This window comes from Manihot esculenta, chromosome 3 (assembly GCF_001659605.2).
Source record: "Manihot esculenta cultivar AM560-2 chromosome 3, M.esculenta_v8, whole genome shotgun sequence".
In the NCBI taxonomy this organism is placed as follows: Eukaryota; Viridiplantae; Streptophyta; class Magnoliopsida; order Malpighiales; family Euphorbiaceae; genus Manihot; species Manihot esculenta.
In genome coordinates this window covers 26,157,879-26,175,339 of record NC_035163.2, presented here as the reverse complement: position 1 = coordinate 26,175,339, position 17,461 = coordinate 26,157,879, and the positions used below count along the sequence as shown (strand labels likewise).

General features: G+C 35.1%; 3 protein-coding genes across 6 annotated transcripts; all 3 read left to right on the top strand.

The window, feature by feature from the left end:
• Positions 1-303: 303 nt before the first annotated feature.
• Positions 304-3,707, top strand: LOC110612052 (cell division protein FtsZ homolog 1, chloroplastic). Of its 2 annotated transcripts, none has more exons than XM_043955391.1 (6): positions 304-711; positions 1,146-1,245; positions 1,382-1,611; positions 2,284-2,451; positions 2,956-3,196; positions 3,313-3,707. In XM_043955391.1, exons 1-6 carry the CDS (start codon positions 466-468, stop codon positions 3,330-3,332), a joined length of 1,005 nt encoding a protein of 334 aa, XP_043811326.1. In that variant the 5' UTR covers positions 304-465; the 3' UTR covers positions 3,333-3,707. The 2 variants fall into 2 exon arrangements, with proteins under 2 accessions (XP_043811326.1, XP_021608385.1); XM_021752693.2 differs by having other exon boundaries at positions 307-711; positions 2,956-3,189.
• A 3,347-nt stretch (positions 3,708-7,054) lies between these two features.
• LOC110612365 (syntaxin-52) lies at positions 7,055-10,575 on the top strand. Of its 3 annotated transcripts, none has more exons than XM_021753135.1 (6): positions 7,055-7,281; positions 7,979-8,202; positions 9,010-9,215; positions 9,311-9,411; positions 9,551-9,595; positions 10,227-10,575. In XM_021753135.1, the coding sequence occupies exons 2-6, from the start codon at positions 7,985-7,987 to the stop codon at positions 10,356-10,358; spliced, it is 702 nt and encodes a 233-aa protein (XP_021608827.1). In that variant the 5' UTR covers positions 7,055-7,281; positions 7,979-7,984; the 3' UTR covers positions 10,359-10,575. The 3 variants fall into 3 exon arrangements, with proteins under 3 accessions (XP_021608827.1, XP_021608828.1, XP_021608829.1); XM_021753136.2 differs by having other exon boundaries at positions 7,077-7,281; positions 7,963-8,202; XM_021753137.2 differs by having other exon boundaries at positions 7,078-7,378.
• A 1,345-nt stretch (positions 10,576-11,920) lies between these two features.
• Positions 11,921-17,269, top strand: LOC110612152 (transcription initiation factor TFIID subunit 6). Its single transcript, XM_021752851.2, has 12 exons — positions 11,921-12,334; positions 12,439-12,525; positions 12,629-12,730; positions 12,819-12,927; positions 13,231-13,325; positions 13,414-13,551; positions 13,636-13,731; positions 13,948-14,072; positions 14,606-14,738; positions 15,130-15,255; positions 15,362-15,473; positions 16,750-17,269. The coding sequence occupies exons 1-12, from the start codon at positions 12,209-12,211 to the stop codon at positions 17,109-17,111; spliced, it is 1,611 nt and encodes a 536-aa protein (XP_021608543.1). The 5' UTR covers positions 11,921-12,208; the 3' UTR covers positions 17,112-17,269.
• The last annotated feature ends 192 nt before the right edge of the window (positions 17,270-17,461 follow it).

Sequence of the window (17,461 nt, the reverse complement as noted above, 5' to 3'; positions counted from 1 at the left end):
TTTAGATATATAAGATATACGAATTAGGAAATATTTATTATTTTGGGTTATCCACTTTAATTTAAGAATCACTTTAAATATATTAGGATTTATTAAATCTAATTTGTTTTACTAATTTGAGTTGGTTTAATTATTTATATTAAAAATTACATTAAACAGTTAAAATAAATATATACTTATTATATTAATTTTTAAACTTAAATAAGAATTGAAGCGACTCTCGTAATGATGGCAAATGCAGTTTATTTGTTGCGACGGCGTCGTTTAGGAATTAGAGCAAAAGCAGAAGCAGAGGCCCACCCGATCTTTATGCAACTCCCAAAAATCAATCAGCTCGAAGAATATTGACAAGAAAAAGGAGATGTTGAGATTCAGATGTTTCTAAAACCCTAAAACCTCTCTGTGTTTCTCCCTCAAAAGCATCGAAACATTTTCTCAAAAAGATAATTCTGATAAAACAAGAAAATGGCGACACTTCATCTTCATCTATCAAATCCCAATGCATCGTCTCCGTCATTGTCGACTTCATTGCACCGCAAGTTTTCTATTTCCCAGAGAACTGGGCGAAGTTCCGTTTGGAAACGATACCGTTCTGGCTCTGGGTCTGTGAGCTGCTCATTTGCCCCAGTGGAGTCTGCCAAAATAAAGGTTGTGGGTGTGGGTGGCGGCGGCAATAATGCCGTCAATCGCATGATTGGCAGTGGTTTGCAGGTATTCGCTTTTCAATTTCGCATTTTTCCTATCGTGAATTTCGTAGTTAAGAATAAAATTTGAGTTTAGACATTGTTTTCTCTTTTGTGGGCTAATGTGTGCCCTGGTTCTTTTGTATAAGGATTTTTGTTTTGTGATTCTTTTTTTCCCCCTAGACTTGCTTCGGAATACAACTGCATCTGTAATTTGTCACGCGTTTTCTTATTCTTAGTGGAACCCAGAGTTTGAATTTTGTAATTTATTTATTATGAAAATTATGATGACAAAGTAGGATTTGATTGAGTAAATCAATGGGGAATGTACCCAGTGGCATGAAGATGAAAGAATAATTGATTTCTTGAACTTTGGCACGTGTTGACTGCTTGACTTGGTGTTTACTTGCATGGAAGGTCTTGCTGATGATAATATTTGTCGATACTCGGTTTTGAAATTAGGGCGTTGATTTCTATGCCATAAACACCGATTCTCAAGCGCTATTACAGTCTGCTGCTCAGAACCCACTTCAAATTGGAGAGCTTTTGACTCGTGGTCTAGGTCTGACTCTCTCCCTTTGGTCCAGATGGAAATTCTGTTTCTTAATGTTCTTGACATGGTCTAGTATTTTACCACCCACCGTTACTTCTCTTGGGGTGTGTCACTTCTTTCTTGTGTTTCTTTGATTCGATTGCAGGTACAGGTGGAAATCCCCTTTTAGGAGAGCAGGCTGCAGAGGAATCAAAAGAAGCCATTGCAAATGCTCTTAAGGGCTCAGATCTTGTTTTTATAACAGCTGGTATGGGTGGAGGCACAGGATCTGGTGCTGCACCAGTTGTAGCCCAGATATCCAAGGAGGCAGGGTATTTGACTGTTGGTGTGGTCACCTATCCTTTCAGCTTTGAGGGGCGTAAGAGATCCCTGCAGGTAGGTGTTACTTTGGTTGTTATCATTCTAATTGGCTTGTTAGCATTGGTCCGAGGCAGAGTAAAAGTGGTGTGTTTGTTCAACTTTCAACTGCAATCCACATCCAATGCATTGCTGTCAATCTTAGCGAGTGGCACAAGAACTTTAGATTGTAAATGAAGAACTGCATACATATCTCTTGCTGATGTTTCTTTTCCTTCACTTAGACTGCTTCCTGTTTGGAATAAGCCATTTGCAATAAAAGTATTCAATTGATTTCTTATGCAAACTTACATGATTTACATTTCTTTTGAAATGAACTTTCTTTTAAATTAAAAAGAATTGAAGAGTCTTTTATTCCAAACATGAAAGTTAACAGAAAAGAAATCAATTGAATTGAATTTTTACAAATTTTTAGATTCCAAATTGGGGGGGGGGGGGAGAGAGATTTTCTTATATGTTTTCATTGATATACATTGAATGATCTGTATATCTTTTCAGACAATTTGGTTGACGGCTTCTTAGTTGCCTTATTTTATGTATGGAGCTTTGTTTACTGGCAAGCTGCTTCCTCAAATTTTGAATTCAAACATAATTTTGAGCTTTTAGGTCATGGTAATTTGGTATCTCGAACAGATGCTTATATTTTTAACTTTTGCTAAATAGTTGTCCTATTTTTGTATTTTTCTGCAGGCTTTGGAGGCTATTGAAAAATTACAAAAAAATGTTGATACACTAATAGTGATACCCAATGATCGCCTGCTTGATATTGCTGATGAGCAGACACCCCTTCAGGATGCCTTCCTTCTGGCTGATGATGTTCTACGCCAAGGAGTGCAAGGAATTTCGGATATTATTACAGTGCGTGACTGTACTGAAATAGTGCAATAGTAGGCCTTTTGATAAGCTGATTTTGAATGTCCTACATTACACATGTGAAGGCTTGACAATTTTGCGTTTAAGCAGAATGCCAAACTTCTGAAATCAACCCACAAATATAACTGCATCGTTTGATGACAGCATGTTAACAGAATGCAATCCGTAGTTGGTTTTATTCCCCAAACACTGATTGACACATGTCTAATGATGGAAGCTTAGTTTGGAACTTAGGCCTTAGCAGCGTTGGTTATATCTTTGTTAAACTGAAAATTCTGGTCATACTTCAATTTCTTTTTTTCATAAGAAGAGTAGCCTCTTCTACTTAGGTGACAGTTACCTTGTTTATAAATTTTGGCAGGAAAGTTGACTGTGGTTGTCATTCATAAAATTTTCCTTGATATTTTTTACTCCATACTTTTTTTTGCCGGATTTTTAACACCATAAAACCTTGGCAGTATATGATGTTAACATTCTCTTGTTATGCAGATACCTGGATTGGTTAATGTGGACTTTGCAGATGTAAAAGCAGTTATGAAAGATTCTGGTACTGCAATGCTTGGTGTGGGAGTTTCCTCCAGCAAAAATCGGGCAGAAGAAGCAGCTGAACAAGCAACCTTGGCACCATTGATTGGATCATCAATTCAATCAGCTACTGGAGTAGTTTATAACATTACTGGAGGGAAAGACATAACCTTGCAGGAAGTGAACAGAGTGTCGCAGGTACATTGTACGTTTCATTTTCTAGACTTTCTAGCTGAGAAAGGAACAGTAGGCATCAAACTCTGTCTAAGGCCTTTGAAAGTATTCAGAAGTTATTAACGTTAAGCATGGTTATAATTCCAGGTTGTGACGAGCTTGGCTGATCCATCTGCAAACATAATATTTGGTGCTGTTGTGGACGATCGCTATAATGGAGAGATCCATGTGACTATTATTGCAACTGGTTTCTCCCAGTCATTCCAGAAGACACTTCTAACAGACCCCAGGGCTGCAAAACTGGTAGACAAAATGTCAGGGAGCCAAGAAGGCAAAGGAGTTCCACTCCCTCTCAAGCCTGCAACCTCACCTTCCACGGTTCCTTCTAGACCATCTCCTAGAAAGCTGTTCTTTTAATTCTTTTATTTTTTGGGCTTTTGTGTTGGGTAGATAGAGAAGGGAGTGAGTGCTTTCTCCTGTGCGAAATTCACCTTTTGTAATCGTGGAAGTTAAATCCAAATCAGTTGGTTGTTTCTTGCTCATCATGGTGCATACTATTATCCGTCCATTCTTATAGCCATGACAAAAATTTATGGATCTGACGAAGAAATATTAAAACTTGCCAAATTGCTCTTGATTTGGGTTCTGAATTATGATCCACGTCTCCAGTGCAAGTACTCGGATTGTGTAAAACACATTCCAGTAATGTTATTGGACTTTTTTTTTTTTGTAAACTTAATTCATATGAAATATTACTCAGTTTTCAATGAACCACGTCTCCAGTGCAAGTACTCGGATTGTGTAGAATACATTCCAGTAATGTTATTGGACATTTTTTTTTTTCGTAAACTTAATTCATATGAAATATTACTCAATTTTCCTTGAAAACATTTAAATTTAAAATATTTAACTTTTCAATGTATAAACAGAAGCAAGAGGTTGCTACCCTTGTTTTAATAGTAAGGGAGCTTTTCCCTTTCACTCAAGTTTTCTCTCATTTTCAATGAGGTTCTCTGAGGCAGGATGCCTCGTTTTGTGCCAGTTGTGCGCCTGTCCTTACCCTATCCAGGTCGGGATGGCTTTTCCCTCTCCCTCGCCTTCTCCGCTAGGTGAGATTTGTACATAGTTTTGGTGGTTTCGGTTTTGCGTTCAGTGGTTTATTGGAAGGGAGTGGTTTTTGGCCTGTCATATGTTGGTGCAAGTGGTTGTTTTCTCTTGTTTTTGTAGGTTTTGTAGCTCTAGATCTACAAGCAAAAGGAGTCTGATGGAGATATGAAGGCGGGAGGTGTTCTCTGTTTCTTGTTTGAAGCGGTACCCTCTCCCTTCTTTGTCTGTTTTGTAGATCTTGTAGAGATGGTTGACCTGACTTGATTGAGGAAGAATGACTTCTCTTTTTGTAGAGTTAGATGCCTTTCTTCGTCTGACTCGGTGCATGTGCTTCTCTATTCTTTGCGTCTTTTGGTTTTCTCTATTCTTTGCGTCTTTTGGTTTTCTCTGTTCTTTGCGTCTTTTGGTTTTGGTTGACTTGCATTTCTTTGGCACTAGTGGTTCTGAACTCCTTGGGCTTCATCTGGATGTTTAACTCTTCGATTTTCATGGATGAGGATCAATTTCCTTCTACCGCCGGTGATGTTGGCTTCTAGAGTTGAGAGCGGCGTCTTTTTTTACTTTTATTAGGTTGGGAAGTTGGGTTGTCTTCTAGTTATTGGGTCTAGGGTTCTTTGGCTTCTTTGCTATTTACCTTTTGAGCCCTGGACTCTTGTTTATTCCTTGTGCTTAGTTTGTAATATGGCCTTGTTTCAGAAAAAAAAAATAAGGGAAAATTATTTTTTAGTCCCTAAGATTTAATGTAATTAATATTTATGTCCTTTTATTTTGGCGATCCAACACTCCGTCCATTTAAATCGTTTGGTCAAAGAGTCAAAGGTGAGAGTTGATAATTTTTTTCAAAAATACCATTCTCTTAATGTAAAATCCCTATTTTTTCAAGAAGAAGAAGGACCTCAGGAACTAAAAAGTAATTTTTTTAAAAAATAATATCTAAAATGACGCAAAGAAATATATAAAAAAAGTAAATTTATTATTTAATTTTTAAGTATTGATATTATTAATAAATTAATTTTTATTTAAATTTATTAAAATGTTTTTTTTGTTAAAAATAAATAAGAGGTTTTTATTAAAAATAAATTAGAAATTAAAGATAAAATTTTTAAAATTTAATTTTGGTTTCAAATAAAACTTCTTCGTGAATATTATTATTATTAACCAGTCAATTTTTATATTTTTAAAAAAAAACTGAGAGTCCATGTTATTATTTTCAAAACTAAATACTTATTCTTAGTGCAAAAGTTGGGTCCAAATCCATGTTTGTAAATTTTTATTGCTAAGTTTAGAAATTGTTAAGGTTAGGAATTAGAAAGAGAGTGGGGTTGGTACCAGTATTAAGATTTTGGGGAATCCTTAGTTGAATAAGGATATTAATTTTTATTTAGATAAGGATATTAATTTTTATTTAAATATTTTTACTACAAAAGGATTAGAAAATTTTAGAATGGTTCTAATCAAGACTAGTCGTGATTGGAATATGGTACTATTATATAAGTTGTTTTCCTAATGAAATGGAGGTGATACCTCGCTTTCCAATTTTTATGCTTAATCAAGAAGACAAGCAAATTTAGCATTTATATATGTATATATATATAAAAAATAAGCATTTTGTAAAATTTATATATCATATCATTTTTAAGTCCCTTAGCAAGCCTGAATTGATGTCAAACCCAGGTGATTTGTAGAAGTTATGGAACTTTTGAGCCCTTTCAAAAATCATAAATTTTCTTTGAAGGCCGCTTAGAAGTATTGGCCGCTTACTCTCTCGCTAAGTCATGAGTTAAGTGTTCAAATCTATTTGGAATGAATTTCAATTTAATGTTTTCCTATGTCTTTTATCTTAATATTTCAGGGTTTAAGTTTTGGAGTTAATCATGCTATTTGCATTGAAAAAACCATTGGACTAAAGGTATACGTAGGATAAACAGACTGAAGCCTAACAAAAAAGCCTAAAATCACAACCTAGCAACCCACCAAAGGATCCAGCCCATAAGCAAAGCTCACAACAAGCCACCCATTCTATAACAACATCACATTCCACCAGTTAGTGCTGCCTGAACACAAATTGACAATCTATCGCCACCATTGTTCTCCATTGCAGTTGGAGGCATATAAGAAATTGCATACCTAGAAAACATAATAATAAAAAAAAGAACATGCACATTGAATCTAGAGCCAGTTAGCACACAAATAAAGAAAAAACAATTCGATGAAGATGACAAGGAAGGTAAACAAACCCAACAGACCCATTGTCATAGCTAAATAAACTAACACCAATATAAAACAAAGCTTAAAGTCTCCAATAAGATAGATATAGTACTAAGAGAGAGATGGTCACGAATTCTTTAGGAGTAATGATTTAGATATCGACGTCATTCGAACATATATCCTCCCTCGAAGCTATGTCCCAAAAAATAAATAAATTCAAATTCACAAAAACTATATTAAGAATTTTTAACCAAAACCAAAGAAAACAACAGCGGAAGCCTCCTCTTCATCAACAAACCATCACGAACGCTCTTGCTTGCTCTTTCTAAGCAGTTGTTTTTCAAGTCGTAGTCGTCATGAGTGAAATTAGATCCGATTAATCAAATGATTATTTAAAAAAACGGTGGAAAAAAATTGTCTTATTATAATAAATATACTCTAGATAAGATATATAATAACCTAATAATAATAGTGCAACAGATAGCCAGCCGCCCTTCTTATAAGGTGAGGTGTCGAGATATGATCCACATATTGGAGCAACGTAAACGGTGCGTTTAAGTCGACGACAAGAACGTCGCTAAGAAACACTCGAAGCTTATTTATTTCGCGTTATATCAAAACGACGAATGGGTCGGAAAGACATTCGCCGGTTGATGTTGACGGCGTATCTCGTACGTTAGGTCCCGCTTACTTTATTACGACCCCGTTTTTATCACGCTTCAAATCACGGCTCGCTTCTCTCTCTCTCTCTCTCTCAACCAAAATCATAATTTTGATCGCAACGAGTAAAACTGTACACAGGTAATTCCCGTTCTGTTTCCTTCTCTCATGTCCTTCCTTTTTCAATTGCCACTCGGTCTCAATTCATAATCGTTCCGATCGGTTCATTTTTTGTCTGGTGGGTTAATAAATTATGTGAATTTCGATGAATGTAGTATATTGTTGTAATCCGATTGTGTTTATGCTGAATTTGACAAAGTCGTTAGGGTTATGTTATGCGTTTTTGTGAGCAACAGAATGATTTATCTGTTAACCTTATCAATAGGTGGATATCGGTCTCAATTTTTGGGTTTTTGCGATTGATCTCTTTACCCCTTATTTGGTTAGTCTTCTGAATTGTCGAAATTGTTGCTGTGCGATTTTTAGGTGACTATGGTTTGGCTTTCTATCGCAGATGTATTTGTTATATTTTAAGCTAAATGCTTAGCATCTTTGAGGACATGAGGCAAATTAGGGGAAGAGAATAAAATTATGTTTTATGGCAATTGGATAAGGTGCTAAAGAAATTGAGCGCCGTCTATTTCAAATCATTTAGAATTTTTGGCCTATTACTTTTTTTTTTTTTTAATTTTATTTGTTGTGTATTCCATTGGGTTCTGCACTCTTCTCTTTTTAATTGAGCGCCTGAATCTGTATATGAGTTATTGCACCTTTTAATGAATAGTTATGCATTAATTCGTACTAAGATTATCTGTTGATCAGCTAAGTTATCATTTAGGTAAAAATGGCATCTTCTACAGACCCATGGATGAAGGAACATAATGAAGCTGCAAAGCTTGCAGAGGATATCAATGGCATGATTGCAGAAAGGAGTTCTTTTCCTGCATCAGGGCCTGACACACAGCGTCATGCATCTGCTATTCGGAGGAAGATTACAATTTTAGGGACAAGGCTTGATAGCTTACAGTCCCTTTTGACAAAGCTTCCTGGGAAGCAGAAAATGTGAGTTAGTTCTAGTTATCTACAATTGAATCCTTCATGATTTTGGTGTTTTGTATATGCTAATCATCTTTTGTCGTACTGTATGTCTAGTCATCTACATTCTTGCTTCTATTTTGTTCCAGGCTGTTACCTCATGGCATGTTTTTTTTCTTTTCATAGTTTTAAGTCTGTTGTGCTTCTCTATCTCTGCGCTTTCTCAGGTTTCAACTTTGTTTCACTTCTTCTAGTTGAATCTGTTCATCCCCTCAGTTGCTGGTCTATCCATATGTCTTTGGATTCTTTGAACGTGGCCAAGTCTCCTGAATTTATCTTGAAATGTTGATGTACTGCTGTTTCTTGCTTCCTCCATTATTTGGTGATTGCATATCATTTTTTTTTTCTTCAAAATTGATGAACATGTTGGTTACTGTTATGGGAAATTTATGTCCTGAGTGGTATTGTTGTGTCCTAAGGGTTTTAGGTTAGAAAGGACGAGCATTTGAAAAGAGAAAAGAGAAGTGCTTACTGCACAAATTTCACTCATTACAGTTTGCAGCACAAATTTGCTCCTTGGATTGGCGCATGATATGTTCTCTTCTCTATATGAGATGTTTCCACTTTAACCTTCCAATGCTCTGTACAATAAAGGGTAAATTTATCCTATTTCTTGCTTCCTGCGCTGTTTTAATTTTGGTGATTCACTATTGTAGTTTTTATATTGTTCAAAATGAATAACCATGCATGCAAAGCCCAATGTGGTAAATAAAAGTGATGCTTATTTATTATGATCTTCTGAAATTTATAGGTGTTGCATTTTTTGATGCACAGATCAGAGAAAGAGATGAATCGTCGCAGGGACATGGTTGCAAATTTGAGAACAAAAGTAAACCAAATGGCTTCCACATTGAATATGTCAAACTTTGCCAACAGGGATAGCTTGTTGGGTCCAGAAATAAAGCCAGCTGATGCCATGCGTAGAACTGAAGGTCTGGACAACCACGGCATTGTCGGTCTTCAGCGGCAAATTATGAAAGGCAAGCTTCTACCCCTTGTTGCTGATGCTCTTATTGTTATGTTGGTCGGTTTCTTGCGGTACTGGTTCCTTACAAGCTATATGCTTTTGAAGCAGAGCAAGATGAGGGCCTTGAAAAGTTGGAGGAGACAGTAACAAGTACAAAACATATTGCACTGGCAGTCAATGAAGAACTTGATCTTCACACTAGACTTATTGTATGTTTTTTTTTTTTCTCATTAACTTGGTGGTTACATTATTTCCCCTGTATATTTGAATATCAGTACCCAAAAACATGTCCTTTATATGTTGAATCGTGCAAGGCTCTGTAACGATTATTTCTCTCCCACCACGCAGGATGACTTGGATCAACACGTGGATGTTACTGATTCCCGCTTACGGGTAATACTCTTGCCTCGAGTTCTATAACTCCATAATGCTTTGGCTTTTTTTATTTACATTGGCAATAAGGGGTGAGTAAATAAATTAAGATAGAAAAAAGTCCCTGACAAACAGAGAGAGATGGAAGGAAAAGAAAAGGTTACATTGTTCTTTTAGAAATATTTGGAATTGTCTGAAACCTTCGGGAATTTGATCTTTGTTAATGCTCTACAAACTGTCAAACTTAGGGGAACATTGGGGAGTTTACTTGCTCTTTTTAGGCTGCTGTTAGCGTGAATCTTAAGTGAAACAATTAGGTCAGTGGTTATGGTTATTGTCATTTTGAAGCCCCCGCTTTGCAAATGCAACTGAAATTCGAAAATATATTTGAGTTTTAGTTCATTGTATAATTTGACTTAGATTTATAAAGGAGAAAAGAAAGAAAAGGAAAGGAAATCTTTAACGACCAATAATGTTATAAAGGATTTTTGCGGGAAAGCCAACAGTGGATGTACTGCAATGTGTGTCAGTGGAGTCATCGGAGTGGTCTGCTGTTTTATTTTCTGTATTTATGCTTCTGTTTTATTTTTTCTATACATCTGAATCTCATTTAACAATATAATTTGGATTGAATTTGGTCATTGTATAACAGCGAGTGCAGAAGAATCTGGCCGTGCTGAACAAGCGTACAAAGGGAGGCTGCTCCTGCTTGTGCATGCTTTTATCTGTTGTCGGGATTGTGGGTCTGGTTGTCGTCATATATTTACTGATAAAATATCTGTAACACTACCAATAGCAAACTTATACATTTTTCCTCGTTATTTATGTGTGATGTGTTGTGCAATTGGCCTTAATTATTGGTTGATGTTGGAACATTGCGTTTGGCATTTCTTCTTTTTTAATTTTCTTTTGTTGCTTTGCGAGTGAAGATGCTGAGTTGTTAAGCAACTGTGTAAATTATGCCTCTCTTTATGGAAATGAATACTGTGCTTTTCACTCAAGTATTGCAAATGCAGCACCACCTACTGATGCATCTAAAATTTGGTTTGATGCTTGAGAAGAAACAAACCAAGTGTGGGGTGAAAACAAGTACAAGCAACCAGAAAAATGGGGAATCAATGATACTGGGATTTATTATAAAAATGACCCAATTTCTATTTGTCATAATTTTAATTCAAACAAAAAACTATGCTTGTAGTTATTATAAGTTTGATTTTACACAAGAATAAATCAATTATTGAATTGGATATTTATACATATTTGTTTTTAAAAGTCAATAAGGGGTCATTTGAGTTTTTGTAAGTTCACAAAGTAGGTAAAGTTTCTCGTTTAAATCTCTTTTATCTACTTATTTTAGAATACATTTTGTTGTGCATCTTATTAATAATACTCGGCTATTATAATTCTTTCTTTTTTCAGAAAAAAATTTTGTTTTTAGAAAGAAAATCTTAGACGTAAGAAAAAACTTTTTATAACTCGAGATATAAATTTGCAAATTTTACTAATTTTACATGTGATATGTATATTTTTAATTCACTATAAATTAATTTAATATTGACTCATTTTCATATGAAACCAATAAAAAAATTTGTTAGAATTTAATTTAATTAATTTTTTATAGATTTTTTAATTTAATTTTTTTATTTTAAAATAACTTCATTTTAAAAAATTGAATTCATATATAATTTGATAATAATTTATTTAAATTTTTTTATAAAAATAATTATTTTAAATGAAGGGATTAAGATTTATTTTACAAAGTAAATCTAAAACATAAGGGAAAACCTTTTTATTATCAGTTTATATTAGACTGGACTTACAAATGTGTAAATTTTACCTATTTTGAAAGTGAATTTTTCTGTATTTTCAATTCACTATGACCTAACAAGAATTTTTTTATAGATAGAAGTTTTTATAGATTAATTTATTAAATTCAACTAATCCAACCCAGTACAAATCAATGCTAGATTAATTTAGATATTTTATTTAATTTTATTTATTTTTTATTAATTAACTAATAAATAATAATTTTATATTCAATTATACATTTTGATTTTAACTTTATTATAGTTTTTGTGTTGGTTTGTGTATAATATTAATTTAATTTATATATATATATTATTATTAAAAATATAATATTTCAATTTAATCTCTTGATTTTGATTTTTACTTTTATTTTTTAAAACCTGAATTATGAGTCATAGGCAGATTAATTTGGATCCGAAATTCTACTGGGCCTCCATCACATGCATAATCAACCCGAGCCCAGCCTTGCCCAGACGGAGCTTCATTATCGCTTACTAGCCTCGAACAAATATCGTCTGAGGCCCATGAAATTGCCGAACGCGGCCTTGGCTAATAGCTATTACTGCTTTCCAGTTTCCATCGCCTCGCCGGTATCAAGCTTTGCAGAATTTTACGGTTAACCCTAAATTCTGATTCAGATTTTTTACTCTCCAGTTTCAGAGTTAGCTCCAATTTTTAAATTTATTTGCTTCTACATATCTAATCTACCAACGCTATTGGACACGTATAAGACCAATGTCAGCATCTGAGCTCGGGCTTTCTCTTTCTTGCGTTTGATCAGTTCTCTGTTCTCTTTTGGCGGTCGTTGTGCATAAACCGGAATTGAAAATGAGTATAGTGCCCAAGGAAGCAATCGAGGTGATTGCACAGAGCATTGGAATCAACAATTTGTCTCCTGAGGTTGCTCTTGCTCTAGCTCCTGATGTCGAGTACCGAGTCCGCGAGATCATGCAGGTGTTGTTTCTGTCACTTTTTTGTTATTTATTATGTTAGTTCTCTGCTATGAAACTGTTTAATGAGTTTGGAAACTAAAAACAATTGGAATTTGGTTTCTCAAGGAGGCTATTAAGTGCATGCGCCATTCAAGGAGAACTACTTTGACCACAGAAGATGTGGATAGTGCTCTCAGCTTAAGAAATGTGGATGTTAGTATTCCATTTTAATTTTCCCTTTTGTTCTGGGAGGGGGTTGTGTTTCTTTTTACTTCTTTTCTTCTTACTGCTGCTGCTGGTGGTGATGGTGCTGCAGCCTGTGTATGGCTTTGCCTCTGGGGATCCGCTGCGTTTCAAAAGAGCTGCGGGACATAAGGATCTGTACTACATTGATGATGCGGATGTCGAGTTCAAAGATGTAAGGAAGTTGCGATCTTAAACTGTTATTGGTTGAAGAACCCTTTTATCTCCTTGTATATAGTTTGTATTTGATGTGGTGTTTGTAGGTGATGGGGGCTCCTTTACCAAAAGCGCCTCTTGATACGTCAGTTACAGTTCACTGGTTGGCAATTGAAGGCGTTCAACCTGCAATTCCGGAGAATGCTCCTGTTGAAGGTATTTTCAAATCTTAGGTGCATAATTTGCAACTATTGCATTGGTTCCAATATGCTGTGGAGTACAAAAAGTATGAATTAGTTATTCCAGATGCTATTGATGAATAGTTAATTCACTCTTCTGCATTTTCTAAATTTTTAATAGGATGTTTTGATGGTCCATTTGTCTCACACCCTTTTCCTACTATATAATGGTTATGTTTAATAAGCTTCTATTAACCTTCATTATGAGTTATTTGCTTGGATAAAATTGTTAGGTTAAAAAATTTATGCTGGTGTTTTACTTTGTTTGCACCACTTGCAGCATCATCTGATGGTAAAAAGTCTGAATATAAAGAAGATGGTCTTCCTGTTGATGTTAAATTACCTGTCAAGCATGTATTATCGAGGGAACTTCAGGTAAAATTTTGTGTAGATTGTTATGTATACTCTCTGCCCTCTACCTGCACCTAATACTTGTCAGGAACATCTTATGGTTTATGTGCAGCTGTACTTTGACAAAATCACTGAGCTTACCATGAGAAAGTCTGGTTCTATACTCTTCAAACAAGCTTTAGTAAGCTTGGCAACAGACCCTGGTCTCCATCCTTTGCTTCCATATTTCACTTACTTGATTGCTGATGAGGTAGCTTTGGAGGATTGTCATATTGTCTTATTTTGATGAAGTTTATTCTCACTTGAGCTCATGTTCTTTTCACAATGTTTTCAGGTCTCACGAAATTTGAATAACTTTTCTGTCCTGTTTGGTTTGATGCGTGTGGCACGAAGCCTTATTCAAAATCCAAACATACATGTAGAACCTTATGTAAGTTTATTTTCACCTTAGCAAATTTGTACCTAATAAAGTGTCAGAAGTTTTTGTATCTTTTGTGGTAATTTATTTCTGATCTGTGGTTCCTATATCCTCCACTCACACTCAGATTCAATGTTGTTTAACACTTCAGGTGGTTGAGAAGTTCTAAATTGCTATGCTAAAGTTAAAGGGCATGTTTTCCTATCTAATTTTCCCCCTTTTCTTCAGCTACACCAATTGATGCCTCCTATTATTACCTGCCTAGTTGCTAAAAGGTTGGGAAATAGATTTTCTGACAATCATTGGGAGCTTAGAAACTTCACAGCAGACCTGGTTGCTTCAATATGCAAAAGGCAAGGATTTTGTTTCTATTTTGTATGCATAAAAATCAATCTCTTGGGTTATCAACTTTGTTTTTGCAAGTTTCATTCTTAATTAAAAACTTCCTAATCAACTTTGATTAGAAATGTTCATTCTTTATTATAAACTTCCCAATGAAAGGACATAAACAGATGTTAGAGATCAAATTCTCAAACCCTGCTATTGATGTGATATATTTTATTGTGATGCTTAATAAAGATTGGGTTTCTGGTATTGAACAGAGCGAAATTTAATTTTTCAGAAGCTTGCCTTGCATAGTTCCCTCCATTTATAAGAACTTGTGTATTGCAGTAATTCTTGCATTTAAGCATTAATGTACATACAACACAAGTGATGTACTTCTTTGTGTAGACATTATAATGAATATGATGATGCTAGCTAGTGTGGATTATCATACATCTACTACTATTATGTTTGAGAGAATGAAATACTAAATCTCTTTAATCTGCCTTTCTATTCACCAGTACTACATATAATATACTTCTTATCAGATGATATGTTGCAGATTTGGGCATGTTTATCACAATCTGCAGCCACGTGTCACAAGGACTTTACTCCATGCATTCTTAGATCCAACAAAATCATTGACTCAACATTATGGTGCAGTACAAGGATTGGCAGCTTTAGGACCCAGTGTGGTATTCCTCTGTTATCATCTTACCATATATATATGACAATTTTTATTAGGAACTGTGAGTTTATTTTGCAAGGATATGAGTGCCTTCTTGGCATGCTATTTAGGAGATCTTAACTCCTCAGAAGGAAAGAGGATAAAAAAGGGAACTAAAGTAAGAACTAAAAATGCTATTTAGGAGATCTTAACTCTTCAGAAGGAAAGAGGATAAAAAAGGGAACTAAAGTAAGAACTAAAAGGAAAGTAGTTTGCAGTGAAATTATTTTAGCTGTAATAACATTTGTGTTTTTCTGGATCCCTTGTCTTCTTCACTTCTGGTTACACTCTTCACTCTCACTAACTTTACTTAATGTGGTTTTCAGAATTTTATAATGATTTTTTTTGACTTTGGACAGGTTCGCCTTCTTGTACTGCCAAACCTAGAGCCATATTTGCTACTGCTTGAACCAGATATGCTTCTTGAGAAGCAAAAAAATGAGATGAAGAGGCATGAAGCTTGGTGTGTTTATGGGGCCTTGATGGTGAGTTTGTTTTTCAGTTTGATGCTGAAATTCAATTCATGTTCAATTCGGATTTCTGTTGATGCAGCCATGCTGTTACTAACCTAGTCTAGCATAAATCATTCAGCGTGCTGCTGGTCTATGCATGTATGATCGGCTCAAAATGTTACCTGGTATGCTAATGTCACCAACACGGTCTGTCTTGAAGAGCAATAGAAGAGTTATGACTCAAACACCAAGTATGACTTCATTTTACTTCCTTCCTGGAATAGTATACGTTAAATGCTTGTACATATCCATTTTGGCATTTTTTAGAATCCACTGTCTGAAAATCAATGCAAATGCTTTTCTTTATGTGGTGGGTCTTCCTGAAACCCTAGTTAACATGCATGTGTGTTCATTAAAAAATTTAAGTGCTGGATATTGAATACCCTGCATAAAAGTCATGAGATCAATGCTCTGTTTGCGGTGGAAAATTAACTTGTCAGTTAGAAAATATTTTCAAAGAAAATAACTTATTTTCCAATGTTTGGTTGTAATGCTTAAAATTAAAGGAAAATTATGTTCTCCTATTTGGAGAATACTGAAAAACATTTTCTTTCAATTCATAATACTGCAGAAATATTTAGACAATAAAATTCTGTTCTTTTTTTCTACTCTATTGTTCTAATGAGAAAAAATACATAAAAACCTTAAATTATGGCTTTCACGAGTCATCACTGACCAGTGGTGGCTGGCGGTAGTCAAGAGCGATCATTTAACCATTCAGTGTATGTTTACCTCATGCATTTACAACTTCATTTGCTTTTTAATAAGTTTGTGAAACTCTAGAAAATAACTTTTCTGGAAATAACTCCCTTTTTGAGAAGAGGAAGTTATTTTCTTTAAAGGTTACTTAGTTTTCTCATTGATTAATAAAATATTTTTCTTTAAAGGTTGCTTAGTTTTCTCATTGATTAATAAAATATTTTCTATTAACTAATTTTCCTTAGCAGCGAGAGCCCCAAATATCTGAAAATGCAAAATATGTTCTCTTGGAAAGTTTTTCCATGAAATAATTAGAGCCCGGGTACAAGTAAGTTGTTTAAGCAACTTGCTAGTGGAATAGCCTATGACAACAAACCTTGCTTACATATTAGAAAAAAAGTTGCTTAGATCATCTGTAATTTCAATATATCACTTCACATGAGTCCTGGATAACTCTTTTTTCCAAGCCATTGTGCATGAGCTGGTGGTGGATGGTTCCTTGATCCACACAAAATTATTAAGTTCTCATATGATAGTGTGATGTATAAGTTAATCAGAATAAATAATAAATTGAGTTCTTCAATGCACATGACTTGGAGAATTTGAGTCATGTTCATCCTTTTGGCCAAAATTCATGTGAATATCTCATTAACTTGGTGACATGATTTAGCTTCTTCCAAGTATATTACACTTTTGCACTATGTATTCCTGATAATTCTTTTTGGGCTTCCATTTCCTTGGGGGGTCATTACCTTCAAACGTGTAAAGATAAACGAAAAGCAAGCACAGACAACTTGATGCAGCAACCACCACTGAAGAAACTAGCAACAGATGGTGCGATGGGCGTAATGCCAATGAACACCATGCAAGTTGAGATGCAAGGGGCAACAGGTGGATTTCCCAAGGCTGTTGGGGCTTCTAGCATGGGCGTACCATTAATGTCTCGGCAGTTGCCTAATGAAAACATGCCAGGAAGGGATAGCGGTCAGGTGTTAAAAACATCAACTGTGCTCGCACAGGCTTGGAAGGAGGACATAGATGCCGGACGTTTGCTGGCATCTCTATATGAACTTTTTGGTGAGAGTATGTTTGCCTTCATTCCTAAACCAGAGTTGTCTTTTTTCCTGTAATTTAACTGGAACAATTGTCCTCATAATATCTTTGTAAATTACCAATTACATTTATTTTGTTTTCCCTCCGGGGTAGGTTATAGATTCTAACTTGGGGATAGCTCATGTATTTCCAAAGAAAGTTGCGTGAATTTCATTTTGTAGATAATCAGTTGTGCTATGCCAAGTTGTGGTCCAGTCCAGGAGTGGATGACCCACAGCTGAATTCTTAGTGCAGATCTTAGTGGTCCTTCCATGCTTACTCCTTCCATGCTTACTCCTTATATTACGGGCAATTTAAGTGCTTCTTAAGACTAATGGTTAATTGGGAAGGGGTCATAACACCTACACAGTAAATCAATTTTATTTGC